Source organism: Eucalyptus grandis, chromosome 4 (genome assembly GCF_016545825.1).
Source record: "Eucalyptus grandis isolate ANBG69807.140 chromosome 4, ASM1654582v1, whole genome shotgun sequence".
NCBI lineage: Eukaryota > Viridiplantae > Streptophyta > Magnoliopsida > Myrtales > Myrtaceae > Eucalyptus > Eucalyptus grandis.
Window position 1 is genome coordinate 32,290,745 of NC_052615.1, and position 16,592 is coordinate 32,307,336.

At 37.7% G+C, this 16,592-nt stretch overlaps 1 protein-coding gene across 1 annotated transcript; it reads left to right on the plus strand.

Moving 5' to 3' along the window:
* Positions 1-14,918: 14,918 nt before the first annotated feature.
* LOC104441892 (14 kDa proline-rich protein DC2.15) lies at positions 14,919-15,543 on the plus strand. The gene has a single exon (XM_010055147.3). The coding sequence runs from the start codon at positions 14,999-15,001 to the stop codon at positions 15,362-15,364; it is 366 nt and encodes a 121-aa protein (XP_010053449.2). The 5' UTR covers positions 14,919-14,998; the 3' UTR covers positions 15,365-15,543.
* Positions 15,544-16,592: the final 1,049 nt, after the last annotated feature.

Consider the following 16,592-nt stretch of genomic DNA (forward strand, 5'->3'; position numbering starts at 1 on the left):
TGCCCAAAGCCATAAGGAAAATGAAACGTGGATGGCGTAGAGAAGCCGGTCAAATTTATGCTACCGGGAGTCTTTTCAACAAAGATAAAATAGAAAAAAGGACTGGAGGAAAAGAAACTAGCAGGGTTGGCTTTAAGGGCCCCATATTCTTCATTTTATATTAGTCTTTAGTAATGTGAGAGCCCTAATCAGTGATAATGTCCCATTTTTTATTCAATTGAATCTGGGGTTTGGCGATCCTAATACCATTGGCCTCTTTAATGCCACGTGGTGCAATTATATTCCCATATCTACAAGCCCGTAGAGGCCGACTCCCATTTTTTTTTCAATAATTATTATATGATAATTTCATCTTTGCCAATGTCGAGCTCGATTTCGAAAGCTCCCCCGTCAGATTTTCTTCTATTTATTTTGGCCAGGATTCCCGCTCATTCAACTAGAAGAAAAGATTCGTCAAAACTTTTTCGTCAAACGGATTATAAGATTTTTCAATAGCAAGATAAGATGACCCTTTGAATGCGAACAACTACGTAATATATGATAAGCGTGTGTATCAATAAAAAAGCGCAGCCATCACCCACCTAGGTGGCGCTACTAGTGGCGAGCTTCTTCCCCTAACGCAAGGAGAGGAGTTCGATTCCCGGACGTCGCGGAGTGACTTACTCGGTGGCACGTGTGTGGTGGTAGCGCACGTATTGCTGCGTTTGGTTCGGCATTTGCAATGGGCTTTGAGTCCAATGCAAATCTTTGAAAAGCTACTTGGGAAAAATGCAATGGTGTTTGGTAAAAAAATTTGCAAATGGACTTTGAGTTGAATGTGCGTTTGGTAAGAAGAACTTTCGCAAGGGGCTTTTGATGGGTATAATGTGTGTGTATATATATATATATTTTTTTTTTTTTTTTTTTCTTTTTTTTTTAAAATTCGGCTAAACCCTTCGCCGGATCGGCGAAGAGGGTCTGCGGCCGCCGGCGAGCCGGATCTGGCGCCCGACGGTGTCGGTGAGTCGCCGAGGTCGGGCGACCTCCGAGGGTCGCGCGACCCGTAGGGCCGCCGGAGGTCGCCCGACCTCGGGCGACCCTCGGCGAGGGTCGCGCGACCCGTGAGGGTCGCGGTCGCGCGACCACAGTCGCCGAGGTCGGGCGACCTCCGGCGCCATCGGGTGGGTCGCGCGACCACCGAGGGTCGCCCGAGGCTCGGGCGACCTCCGGCGGCCCTCGGGCTGGGTCGCGCGACCCTCGCCGGAGGTCGCCCGACCTCGGGCGACCTCAGTGGCCAGCCGCCGGCGCCGTCTGGCTCGCCGGCGGCCGTCGCCCTGCCGGTCCGGCGAAGGGCTACTCCTTTTCCATTTAAAAAAATAAATAAATAGAGGACAATAATGGAAATATGAAAAATTAATAAGGATAGTTTAGGAAAAAAAAAAAAATCTTTCAGCATTGGGTAGAATCTTTGAAAGCTCAAAACTAGTCCCTACTACCAGCCTTGGGCTTTCAGCATTTCAAGGGAGGCTTTCATTTGAAAGCTCCTTCAAGGAGGTTGCCAAACACCCCATTTTTGGGTGAAAGAGCTTTGGGGCGTGGATGGGCTTTCTAAATGCCCATCCAAACGCACCCATTGTTCTTAGGGTTTATCTCCCGTTACCCAGGGCTTTTTGGGCTGTCCGTGTTGATACGGTGCGCGAATTTTCTGGATTACCAAAAAGAAAAAAAAAGCGCAGCCTAAGATGTAAGCCAAGATTAAGGGTGCATGGAGATATAACAGCAAGAAATTTCATTCTTCGCGCGTTACCTTTTCATTGCGTGCACTCCACTTCCTCCTTATCTGATTTGTACGTACGTTTCATTAATTTCTAGGATAAGCATATCAGTAGTTTAAACTAATCCGAAAGGGTAAGTTTCCTCATCGATAGGTGGATTGACCATTTGAACTCCAGCATCTGTTTCTGCAGTTCTGTGACATGTCATCATCAAGAAAAGAAAAAGAAAAAGAGTCGTACTTGAAATGGGATTTTGCAAATTTCGTTGAATCAGCTGTATCGTCTGGACCAGTTCCTATGTATGTACATGAAAAACACCGCAGAATCTGCCATCTTCAACACGTGATCTCCCCATGACTCGAAAAAGATTCTGCTATGCATTATATGGGGTTAATTTATAATTTCTGATGTGTCCCATCTCGTCCTCATGTGATGAATAATTGCGGCAGTTTTATTCCCTGCAGGGACACGCTTGAACAGTATAGTGGGATCACAACAAAGCAAATTGGACTCCTAGGAATTATATCTCATGTGCTCTTATTATAAGAGGAATTAATCCTAAATGTCCGAGTTGTTATTTGAAAGAGTTTTTCAATCTACATGTTGCTATTGAGGGAGATGCTCCACCACGGCAAGTGTCCAGAAAATATTACATAGATAATACAAAACAAAAACTTTTTTTTTTGGTTAAAAGGAAACGAAAAACTTAGGACGCGCATGATAAAATTTATGTTTATCGATTTCTCTATTTCTCTGTTCCCTGAAACAGGTTTGGAACATAAATCCGTTTGGTAACGTAATTTGATTTCTCTATTTCGAAACAGATTTCTATTCCACAAATAGAGAAATCGAAGAAATCGAAACTGAAATTTTTAACTTCTCGGTTTAAAATAGAAATATAAATTTTTTTTCTCAACTTTTAAATTTAGTCCAAAATATTTTAGATTTTTTTGAACAAGCAAAATATTTTAGATCACTAATATTGAAATAGAAATAGTTAATTTAGTTCAAAATATTTTAATGATTTTTAATATAATCATTTCAATCAAGATTGATTGAAAATCTTAACCATTGGGCTAGATGGTGGGAATTGAATGAACAAGGCTTCATTTGTTGCATGCAAGAGATTTCATGCATGGTAATAGTTAACTTGCCATATTCATATCTAACGAGTCTTTCTTCACCTACTCTTCCGTAGTATGCCAGACAACGGCTCTATCTGGCTAACTATTTTTTTTAATCATAAACTTCATATTGAGGCGGTAAAAATGGGTCAAATCATTAGGGTTTCATCCGATTTTTCTTTTATAAGGAAAAGAGATCTAATAAGAAATCTATTGTTCTTGTAAGAGTGTTGATGAAAATACGGAATTTGATAATAAATTTTTAAATAATCCTAGTGTTGATGATTTTGAAAAAAATTGGTGACGATTTTCGAACATGGTGAGGATTTTTTTAACAAAATTTGGAAAGAAATTGGAATTAGAATTGAAGTTAGGATTTTTTTTTAGGAGATTAGACTGTTATAATCATGGCTATCATTAGACTTATTTGATTAATGTGAAATCAATTTCGGCAAAAACATAACGACATATTCACTACAATTGAATTTCAAATTTTTTTTTGCCACGTTGTTTATTTTTCAAAAGAAAATATTATGTAATAGGAAACGTAAGCACATGTAATAGGAAATTCTATGAAATTGTATTTTCAACTTTTGTAATATATTAGTATTATTTCGACTATTATTTATTATTTGAAGATTTCCTATGTTGTTTTAGTATTATTTCGACTATTATTTTTATTTGAGGATTTCCTATGTTGTTTTAGTATTATTTCGACTATTATTTTGTATTTGAGGATTTTCTATGTTGTTATCTAATTAATTTCTATTCCTAGAAGTAGAAATTTTATTCTGTTATCAAATGGATTTCTGTTCCAGAAATAAAAATTTTGAGTCGTTATCAAACGGGTTTCTTTGCTCAAAAACTTGTCCAAGGAATAGAAATTGAGAAATCAATTTCTGGTCAGAAATCAATTTCCGAAATAGAAATTTTGTCATGCACGCCCTTAGTTGCTCAAATTTGGAACTAAGATTGTTGTTCTTAAGTTAGCAATACTTCCCTGTCAAAAAAAAGTTAGCAATACTCCACTCTTCTTCCTTTCCACAACAATGAGCTCAAGAAGTAAATTCATGCATCAATACGTGTGGATTCAGAAATTGTGGTTAACATCCTTTATGAGTGCTTGGAGTTGTTTTATGTCTAATCCAATGTCTCATTCAATGAAATGATACTATAGCAGCACGATAATTGAGTGTGTTATTGGTCTTCTTGAATGCAAAACCATTGTTTAGGAGCAGCGAGTTAAATCTCAAATTTGAAGTATTAATGCGACCAGCCGAATATGGAGAAACTTAATGGATTTTTGAAGATAATAATCAGTAAAAACGACACCGACCATCTAGTGGTGGAAAACAATACCTCTGCCAACTAAGCCTGATTGCCCGATTTTGCCCATGAAACATCAAAGTTCATAAGCATAGCCCGATGAAATAAGTTCGTCCAATCCTTTGGGCGAGACTTGCTAGTTATCCGTCCAATGGTCACTTCTAACTCCAATCTCCCTTGCCCCCGCCCTGATTTTTCATATTGTATTGTTCATCTATTTAAATACAAAAAATGGTGTTCAGCGTCTGAGGGGGGTTTTATCCACATTATTGAGTTACATGAGACACGGAATTTCCTTGACCCTATCCGCTCAGGTTATATAAAGTGGAAGGCGTGACTCTTTCTGATTGCGTTGGTCAACCTACTAATTAAGCCTGGTTATTCAGAAGAGATGCAAGGTATCAAATAGAATCATAAAAATATTCCTGGTCGGGTATTCTTCCAGATGCTCGAAGGGGCGATCCACCGGACATGGCATGACAAATGGACTAATAATTCAGCTCCAACGACATTGAAAACTAACCTTGTAAAGAATGTCCATAATGGAAGAGAGAGAGAAGCTTATAGCCAACGAATGATACGAAGCTGAGTCGGCGAGATGGCTTGATGATAGGCAGCAATGCAACTATTTATGTAGAGGTGTTTTGCCTGCTCTATCCACTTGATATGATAATTATATAAATGTGTATTATTTACTTGGATGACCCCGTGATCATAGATTTCCTTGTCCCTGGACGGCACAAAAGTCTTCTCAGGGTTCTTCAAACCATAAAAAACATGTCAAATAATCAAGGAAAAATTATCCAAAAAATTCTAAACTTGTTGCACTACTGCCAAGATTTGAGCAAGGGCCAAATTTGACAAGAGCTACAATCCCTGCCACTGCCATTGGGCATCGGTCGATGGGTGGTGGCTCCCTGCTGACCCTTAACCATAAGAAAGAAAGAAAATGTAAAGCAAGAAAAAGAAAGAAAAATATAATATAATATAAAAAAACTCAAAAAATTATCAAAAATTGTCCACTTATGTAGATAGGCTAGCGTCTACGCTACTGATTTTCAGCAAAAATTGATTGAATTGACTCAATTTGCAAAACGTGAAAATATTTATTATTGAATTGGTAAATGTGCAATACGTTTAAGACTTTTTAGAAATGAAGAGATAGATGTAAATTAAGATTTCATTTGTTTCAAGAAAAATGAATGATTTGAAAAATATTTTTCAAATAATAATTGACTACGCATAAAAATGAATGAACAAAAAAATTCTTCATCACGCGCTAAAATTTTTAATTATAAATTATTATTGATAATAAAAATATTTTCTAATGATTAATTAATTTAAACAATACAAACGATGATTTTAAGATTTTTTTAAATAATTATTTTTTGAAAAATAAACGAAGCAGAAGTCCTGGGAAGCAGCACAAGAAATTTCAATATCCTGTAAGCCAAATGAGCTTATGGTCTCAAGGCAGGCCACGTGTCAAATAGCTCGCATGGAGAGTGCGTCGACTATGATGTGGCGGATCATGAATGCAAACGTAAGAAGTGATAAAGTCGGTGATATTATAGTGGTTAACTTAATAAAAGAAATCATACGATGAGATTGATGCGTTTTAGCATATCAAGTTATAAGTGAAGAGACCAAACATCAGAAGTCTCACTCAGATGGTTCTTATGTTAATAATTAAATGTATCTATCTATCATACTTAAGCCGGCGTTCCTTTCATCATAATGGCAATAAGTATAGAAATTTTATTATGAAACACAATGAATTATTGAACTGATATAAAAGTCGTCACATCAAATCAATAATTGAGTGAATAGCTATAGAATTCTATGAGTTTATCCGGGCGAGGGCTACAACCTTTGCCCTTTAGGCGAAAGGGGCCGCAATGCCCTCACCTTACTAATTTTTAATAATAATATTTTATTAAATTTATTTTTTCCTTTTTCCTTTTTCTTTTCTTTATATTTTTTTTCTAACACTAGGCCGATGAGGCCGTTGTCTAAGCTTCCCTTGGTCAGGGTAAGATCGTCGTTGCCCTCAATTAGCAAATATAAAAAATGTTTAAAATTAAATTAATAAAATTGAAAATTTTATGATTAAATTGGTAAAAATACAATAAGTTTAAGAGTTTTTGGATAATTTTCTTGATATATATGTATTATAGGGTCTTTTTGAAATCATGCTTTTACTAGTACCATGACTGTAATGAATTACTCCTACGACCCTAATTAGGGCTGAGCAATCACGAACACTTTTTCATTATTTCCTCTCTTACTCTAAACATTAATAGTGGTCTAATAGGACAAATCTTGAGTTAAGCTCACGTAATGCAAAGGCCTCCCTCTTCTTCAACCTTTAGCCATTGAGCTAGCCTCGTCCTCCCCTTCATGTTTTGTTGATTTTATCTGAGTTCTCTAGTTTTTTCTTCTTTCTCCATCTAGATCTAATAGCTCCCTTCTCCCAGTCTAATTCTAGTTTTGCGAGTTTGAACTCTCCTAATATAGTTCTAGACTTAGGAGTTTCTCTTTTGATTTAGATCTAGAAATTTAATAATGTTTTCAAGGATTCAATGTCCCTGTGCTTTGTCCATGTACAAGTCCTCTGCCTCTAGTTAAAAAAAAAAAAAATCACAAGAGCTCTAGCGTTTCATTAAATTATGAAGACCTGCTCTTCAAAAAATTAGATATGTGTTAATTTAACCTATTTTGATTGTCTCCATATGACAATAGTGTAGAGGAAGCCGGACTTAAATGCTCATCACTGACAACGATACAAGATCTAGTGTTTTGCTGTCAATTATTTTGCTTGATGGATTAGTTCTTATGGAACAAGTGTGTACTTAACTCTCTCGGCACTTTGTTGATTCTCCTTATCTTTTGGATTTGGCTTTTCCATTTTTTTTTTTGGGTAATATTCTGGTTTTTGCTCTGTGTTGGTTTGTTTTGTGATGAAAGTCATGTACTTCTCGTGCATCCTTTTGAGTAATGAATGCAAGTTTTTTTTTTTTTTTAAAGGAAAACCAAGGCCTCCTTTACTTTGGAACGTCACCAATCGATTGCTTGGCCCTTCAATCTATATTATTATTTTTTTTTAAATTATCTATTGCAACCCACATAAAAAGGTTATCGACTCATGCGGACATGATCCAAATTCGGTGGGCGGATGCACACATATACATGTGTTTATGTCTCTACCTGGACAAATGAAGTCTTCCACTGATAATCCCATTTAATCAGTTTAGCAATATTCACTTTTTTTTTTTTTTTAATTTCTGGTGGGGCTGGTCTCATGTTTTATGATGAAATGCCTACCTACCAATCATCTAATTAGAGAGAGAGAGAGAGAGAGAGAGAGAGAGAGAGATTCAACGGGGAATTGATGAGAGTTGGAGATTCGTGCCCTCTTTTCTGTCTTCGAAACTTGAATTATGTTTCTTCCTGCGGCAGGCTTCGACTGGGGAAGATTCGTTACTATAGTTGGTGCATGCCATTCCTTTTTTTTCCGCGTACACAGTCCAAATGCTTTGGAGAGGCATGGTCAACTAGGAAAAAATACATCTTTCATTTCCTCTACCCTTTATTTGATGATTTGTTCTATAAAGTGGAAAGCATATCTCCACTAAGTCTCCCTTTCATGTGAAGCAAGGGGAAAATAATGACAAAGAACCACTTTCATGTTCCTCTGTATCCACCGGAGAATTCTTTTATTTTTAGAAATTCGTCCAATAATAGATGAGTTAGATTGATCTCTTAGAGAATGTTAATTATGTGCCCCGGCTTATAGGTTGGGAGGAACTATTAGGTTATCATTGCAAAAATTTGGGGACTACCGATTGCAAGTTGCCTCCTTTTTCAGTATCAATGATTCAGCATGACGAGCAATGACTAAGGGTACTATGGTTTGCAAATAAAAAAAGTAGTAATTGATTGGGTTTGAACTAGTATATTCCCCTTTAATAACTCGATGTATCTATCATCCGATAATATGTATTGTGAACTGTCATGATCATGTCATTTATCTATAATATCATGGAAGTGGACATGCAAATTTTCGCCATTTCAGCAATGAATTCTCCTTAGAATTTCTGTTTTGATGGGTTTTCTGCTCTTCAAATTTCAAAAGGGAGGTCAGATAGTCGCGTAAAGGTTTTTTTTTTTTTTGAGCAAAGTCGCGTAAAGGTTTAGATGCTAGCAAAGGCATTGTTTTGGGGGACAAACCATTTCCTAATTCTTTAAGGCCTCATTTGACTATTTGAGGCTCAGTTCAGTTTTGAACCCAACAGCAGAGGACCTTATGGGCCAATAGCCTGTACAAAAGTTGATTTGTCTATGAAGCCTGGCCTTTGTCCGATATACCCAAATCCCACCACAGAGCTTCCGAAAGAAAAATGAGCATTCGGCCTGTACACACGTATCGTAAAAATCGCGTTACCTTCTTTAGAAAAAATGGAACTAGTTTTTACGTGGTGATTGTCTTGGATTGACGAAAGCATTTGATGTACGGTAAAAATTACATCAAAATGGCATGATCCACAAATTTATCATTTTTATATTGGGAGCACACATTAGAAATTTGATATCTTCATTTAGAGAGATCATTAATAAAAAGCCTGTTAACATATTTAGTTGGACACATTTTCACTCAACAATACAAGTTAATGAGTTATGAGTCAACTAATATGTATTACACCACACTAATTCTCCAATGTGGAGCCTTTTTTAATATAACTTACATGTGCATCTCAACATTTTTAGACGATGGATACATCTAAAGTACATGATTTAACATCCATTTGACTTTTTGGAAGATCATTGAACCATAATTAAATAGAAAAATATCTCTCAAATCCATATATTTGGCTCAAGTACGTCATACCATGAAAAGGAAATAGGAATTTATTGTTTATGATGGACAAAGTCAATCACGGCAAGATAAATAGTGACGGGTCGTTATCTACCTACACATTATGTGCACGACGTTTGTATACCATAAAGGTCAAATTAAATGCTTGAAGATTTCGTCTACTTCGGAAATGAGCTCAAGTTTTTATAATATATATATATGAAGGATATACCTTATCAAAAAGGATAGGAAGATTGAAATTGAAATTTAAAAATATTTTGGAGGAATTATGTTTTAAATTTTTTTGAATTATAGTTTCTCCCTTTCGTCGGATATTGTGCAATTATGATTCAGTTAGTAATATATGTGGATTTTTTCATGAAATCTACGAGTAAACATTTTAGGATTCAACTTATTCTTGGTTTATTACCCAATACAAAAAAATGTGATTGACTTAATCATTCAGTTTTTTTTTTTTGATCCAAATCATTAGTTCACACCGTGTTGATTTAAAAAAATTAAAAAAATAAAAGTAATATAAAAGGATGAATTCTCTTCGCAAAGCTACTGGTTCGTGGACCTCAACAGTTTCATCATAGAAATCTTTTGGACCCACCAAATATTCATGCATTCACAATAGTTTTGATTATAAAAATCCGTCCAAATTATCCGCAACTTTTAAGGTTTTTTTGTCGTCTTCGCTGTTCTATTCCCGCCACGTCCCGATTTCTTGCAACTTGCGATCCATGGATTGCCGTCACCAAGCGGAAAACCTATATTTTGTGAAGCAGAATAGGGCTCAAGCTTTAGAACCTATATCATATGATAATAACGTAACAACAAAAACAAGTATCTGTACATTACGTGTTGTAATGGACACCACAAAAACCAGATCATTAGGCTGAGATTGAGTTCACGAGATCCTGATCAGAACGCGTGGACATATGCTCCTAGAGAATTATTTTAAAGGTGTGAATCAAAACCATTGAAATTATTGGCAGTTACAGGCGATAACATCAAACATATGTTACTAATTATCATGGTAGCATGAATCCATGGAGATTGAGTTATCCATGATTTTGAAGGTGACTATACGTTTTTGCTGACTAATAAAAAATGAAAAAGATTTCTTCTAGACATCATCATAGTTATATACCTTGTTAAATTATGACTCCTCGAACGTTTACAAAACGCGATTCTCTTGGATATCATGGGATTTCATGAAGATTTACGAAAAAAGAAGAAAAAGAAAAAGGAAATATTCAAGGATTCTTTATTTTTGTCGATGAAGTCCCTGCACGTGAGAAAGAAGGGGTCTGCACTGCACGTCCCAAAAAAACCTACGTAGAGTTTAAAAGGGATCGGAAGTGGTGGGGCCCAATACACATATAAAAGGGATGCCAACAGTGAGGATTTTCTTTTTCTAGGGCCGCTACACGTACATGCCGAGAGAAGGACGAAGCCGCCGAAGCCTTTTCGTAAGAAGCCGCTGCAGCTTATACGAAAAAAGGAGTCGCACGTCGACGCGCTTTTGAAGAGCGGCAAGTTTTGCAAATCCGTATATATGCGAAATAGGCGTATGTAGCGCGTTAAACTTTGAGTTGAACGCGTGGTAATTTTGTGCCATGAGTTTATCTCCAAGTGAATTGTTTATTTATAAACACTTGGGTTTGGGGTTAAATTGAGGCTTGTGAAACACCGAGAGAGTGTTCGAGTGTTTGAGTGACTCGAGTGTGTAATCTTCTTGTATCGCTTGATCTATAATGAAATTTGCTGTTGCTCTCCTCGTGAACGTAGGTCTTTACGACTGAATCACGTAAATCTGGTGTTTGATTTATTTTCTTCTTCCGTCTATATTATTATTCGATCGCTTGGCCTATCGCAACACACCTAAATATTCCTTTCGAAAGCGTAGTAATGATAATTCTTTAATAACTTTTGAGTCTTCTGATGAATGCAACAAATTAATTTACAACTTGCAATATTGAATTTAGTGATTATCATTAATGTAGAATGATTGCACTATGGTGTCTTTTTATCCACCACAGCTGGACATGATAGATGATACAGACATGCATTTGCTTCCACTTGCACAAATGAAATCACTGCAGTAATCCATATCCTAAACAGAAGAATTATTCCCACCACTAATCAAAGCAACGACGCCGCCTAAAACGCAGAATTAGACCATGAAATTTGGTGCGTAATACACAAGTTAAGAAAAGACATAAGTGCTCTTGGGTCAGGCATATTGGAAGACAGTTGGGAGCTTCTCGCTTTAAGTGTTTATGAGGAGGCTCAGTGAAATGTGAATGTTCAAATTGATCACGAGGACGTTGGCTTCAAACGCTGGTTTGAGATCAAGAAGGCCTTCGAGTGCTGAGCAGCATGGAGTGTCCGGTGGTGACCTGATCACTGCATTGACTGGTCCGTTGAGCAACGTCGCGCAAACCCCCAATTTGAGCACTTCTCTTCGGAGATGGGGTCGGTTTTGGATAACCAGTACTGTTACAGCCACTCGCTAGAGCAAAGAAGAGGAGGTTGATGGAGAGGAACGAGGCAAAAGATGGTGTGAGGTGTTCTTGGATGAAGCCATCTGTTTTCCTCACTGAAACATGCACAATGGCCTGTATTAGGGTTAGGACTGATGACAAAAAGGATGAAAAAGGCTGCTTATAGTTAAAAGTGATTTTGCATGGAGAGTCTCTTGAGCTTGAGGATGAGATTGAGGCATTAGAGTTTTGGATCTCATGTGGGTGGTCAGGAATTCTTTTGCTGCCAAAGAGAGGAAGAGATTCTTCATCACGCATTAATTTGGAAAAAAAGTTGTCATATTTTTATCATATTTTCATATACAAGAGTGGCCAATCAACATGTCTAGACATTCCCGTGAGTTCTTCTCCAGAAAGGCCTAAAGTTCAGATCATTCCGTTGCATGCGTACGTGGAAGATGCATGAGATAGCATAGCTGGCAATTCCGGTTTTTCCACATATTTTAGTTTCTCCAATTATTCCATCTTTCACCTGGCCTTCTCGTGCTGAACATCTAGTCTTTAGGGAATATTATTGAAACAGAGATTGCATTAGCTTATGGTTATGGATAAAGATAGATTGGTGATTACCTGTCTATAACTCGTTGCCTAATGCCAAGAAAATAGGCGATCGATATTCGATATGTCTAAGTAATACCTATATTTGCTTACCGATTTCAGCTATTAAGTTAAACAATGACAATTATGACTCGACTTTTTAGTGGAGTCAACCACAATTCACCGTCCATTAGTCAAATCTACAATATTATACCCGATTATCTTTCTAACAACCAATGGTATTCAAAATTTTGGCTCGACTCAGCCTCTCAAATGCATGCATACCATCCTGTCTATGGAGATTTGATGTTAGCTAAACTCTTTTCACCATGGATGTAAGACTTCACTCACAAGGCAATGTGTATAACCCGAAACTTACCTTAAATAGGAGACATCATGATTTGAATAAAAGAACTGTTACGTATATGAGTCTTATTAACGAGTGCCTCCAAAACACTAACTAATCATAATTGTTTTCATTCCAATACACGGATTACACGAAACAAGGAAAAGACAATGTGTTGAAATGGGCAAATTTTCTTCTATCAAGGTATTCTACAAGTGTCCATGGGGCACTAATTCATGATAAATACGCTCTTACATGGCTTTCATTAGATAATTAACGATTCAACGTGGCAAATCTGTGTGGAAATCTCACCAGAACAATATTATGAGCTCAGGCAAAAATGACTACGGTCGTCCAATGAGCTCGTGAAACGACTTTGGTCAAGATGACACCATGAGCTCGTGAGCTTCATCCCCGGCGTGTTGCTTATTATTCGCAACAGCCTCACCTTTATCGACTTCTGGACCACCCTGAGCGGCGGTGTTGTCGAAGGCCTGGACTGCGAAGAAAGTAGAGTCCGAGAGCGCGAGCAAGAGGAAGATGAGGGTGGCGGCGCAGTGAGGGAGTATAAGAGAGCATGTAGGATGACCGCCATTGCCAAATTCAGCAACAAATTGGGAATTAACTTCAAAATGTGTGATTGAAAGTGAAATTAGGGCTAGGGTTTGTGGAAAGAGGCTAGGGCTTGGTGAGAAGATCAATTAAGCCAATTTGGGACTAAATATCTGGTGTAAACATCCTCGTTGGGTTGTATTTTTAAGAGCTCGATTTTTCAGTGAGCCACACATCTAGGATTAGTTAATGTTACAATAATGCTAAGTTGGTTCTTCCGGTGAAATTACTTCTAGTATATTTTTTCCGGTCAAATGCTTAAATGCACTCATCCAAATCTCTTGGGGATATACACGATAAGTTTATAAAACATGTTCTAATGGTCGGGAGTCTTTAAGGTCAAAGCCTATTTCATGTGCATAAAACAGGGAGTTTCTTCTGATTGATGCAACTTCTGCAAATGCAGAGTATATGGCAAGTGTGAGTCTTTGACATTTGGATGAAAGAGAACTAGGTCTTCAAAGGATTCTAAAAGAAAACAACAGGTGCTGGGAATTGAGCATGTGTTCACCAATATTTTTACAGTGCATATTGGTTCATGAAAAGTTATGACACTAATATGAGAATGAATGTCAGACACATCAAAGGCCATCCTTTTCTATTTAATTTCCCATTTTTCTATTCTTTAACTACTATCAATTCCTTTGAGACGTTTGACAAGTTTTCCACGTGAAAATTCGATTTACAGATATAAAGATAGAAACTATATTCTTCCGTTTCACGTTACTTCAATCAAGGTTGGAAATAAATCTCGTATACGTTCTTAATGTAAACACACGTTAATCCATCACAGAGGCCTTCATTCGGCTAGCCCCTAGCCCACTTCACGTCAAGACAAGTGCCAACACAGAGACCCCCTGAGATGAAAAACGTACTGAAGGGAGTCGTAAGAGCCAGCTCGAATCATCCAGAGGAACTTCTTTAATAACTAACATTAAAAAATAATTAATCCTTATCACCAAATCAACATCAAACTCTTTGACTAAAACGCTCACGCAATGCTTCTCGCTTCCACACGGTGTGAATCGCAGAAAGGTTAAAGTTGGTTGGGACAAGATCTCTTCGACGCGTCCTAATCTTTGGTGCGATGTGGATCAGGTTATGGAGGTTCATTAGATTAACAATGTGGGGGTTAATTTGTTCTTTGAGCACTCGTGACACTTGCATCCACCAAGAACAAGCCAATATAGAACAACATTATTAAACGGTTGACACTCGCTGCAAAGGACAAGTTTGTGCCAAACTATTATGTGCATTTTGCATTTTATTCTGCGTACCATGGGCCATGGCCAACGAACAATGCCATACTTTTTGCGGACCAGAAAAAAAAGGATAAATTTTGAGCTTTTTGGGTACATTGATTTCATTTCATTGCCGAAATTTAATTACGACTTAAGTTCAATTAGTCTTTTGAAATTATAGGGGATATGAGAAATCTATGAATAATATTCAAGTTTATATATCAACGTTCATTTCATTGAACAGCAGAATGATAGTGATAAGCACTAAACGGACGAATTAATTTATTGATTTTTTAATTGATTGCATCCTTCTCTTACCATATCATGCATGGAATAGGAAAAACCCTACCCCATTTTAAAGTCTTGGATGCATTTCATTAGTCAGATCAAGGCCTCAAACCAAGTCAAAAGCAGATCAAGAAACCAATCAATCAATCAGACGCTAAAGAGAAAAAAGAAGGGCAATTTGCCACTTTCCACGAGATTAGAACCATCCAAAATTGTCACCAGAGGAATTACTTGTTGCGCCAGCTAAAAACAGTAAGGCCTCCGAAACCCTATAAAAGACCACTTCCCCCTAAACTCTCTCTGCAGCCCAAAACACTCACATTTTACAAAGACGAGCCTAGGGTTTCGTGACGTTCTTATACTATGGCTTCCAAGAACTACCCAACACTGGCTCTCGTTCTCTCTCTCAACATCATCTTCGCCTCGTTGGCCATTGCATGGACACCGAAGCCGACCCCAACCGCTGCTGCTTCTTGCCCCTCAAACGCCCTCAAACTAGGCGTCTGCCTCGACTTATTGGGTAGCTTGCTCAATGTCACCGTCGGCACGCCTCCGAAAGAGCCATGCTGCTCTCTCATCGGTGGCCTCGCAGACCTGGAAGCCGCGGCGTGCCTATGCATTGTCATCGACGCTGATGTTTTGGGCCTTCAAATTGATGTTCCGCTCTCTCTCAGCTTGCTCCTCGATGCTTGTTCCAAGAAGGTCCCTCCTGGTTTCCAATGTCCTTAAGCGTGAGAGGTCTTAATTAATCTGAGTTTGAAGTCCCTCTGATTATGTACGTGAGGTGTGATTATCAGATGATGTCGTGATGTGGGTTCGTATGCTCTTTTTTCTTTCTTTTACGTGATGAGTGTGATGAGTGGTGCGTGTTAAAAGGAATAAATGCCTACAGTGCTCGTTTAGCTTTACGTTTATGGGGGTTATGAAGTGAATAACGGTCTCTGTTACAAGATGCTTATTAAATAATGTATTTCATGTAATGAAAATAAGAAAGTTGTCAAAGTTGTTTCAATTGAAATGAATACTATTTCTTAGAGAACACACTTCTTTTCCCCTTTCCCGAGTGAGATACCATGCATTTTGGGGGCGGAAAAAGGTTTCCAATCTCAGGTGTGTCTACAAAATTTCTCAATTACGATAAACTGGTAATATGTTAAGTGGGCGTACAATACATGCACACCTTATTAATCCACGGTTTTAAAGTTGGTAGAAGAATACATGATTTAAATTTGTATAATCTATTTGCATGCCAAAACCAGATTACTGTATATGCATGTATCTAATAAATTGTCTTGTAAAGATCTCGGGTTCCTTCACATCACCGGCCAACACCATAAGTTCGCAGCCAAGGAATAGGTGAATATCATACATGCATGATCTCGGTGAAGGAAAATTTATTGATAACTCGATGGGGAGAGACTTGCATGGACTCCGTCACACGTGTGCATTCGAGGTCTCTCGTGATCATAAGTTTAACAGATGTCATGATTCACAATTGGACCTCAAATCCATCAAAATGGGTTTATGTCGTTCTTGTTTTCTTTCTCACGTAAAACGGTCAATCTGATAGAGTGCATAGATAAAAATCAGACCTCATACGTAAATACATTTTTAGTCTATATATTAGTAGGCGGTATGCAAAGTACCAGCTGCAACAGGGTGGGATCCTCTAAATTGAGAAATGCGCTTATGAAAATAATTAGATAGTTTTATCTTTCGACTCTACAAGCCGCTTGACCTGCCCCTGCCACTTTAACCGTTTCCAGGGCGTTGCTCTTGATTTCGAGCCCCTACCGATTTGTCAACTTCTTTTGTATATGTGCGCAAGCGATCTGTCCATCTTTAAGTTAATGGACATCTTCTCGGCACAAGAATGAAGTGCACATTTGGTAGTTTTTGAATAGTTTTCTAATAATGATTCCAATAAAAAGCAAAAATAAATAAATTTTTAATGATA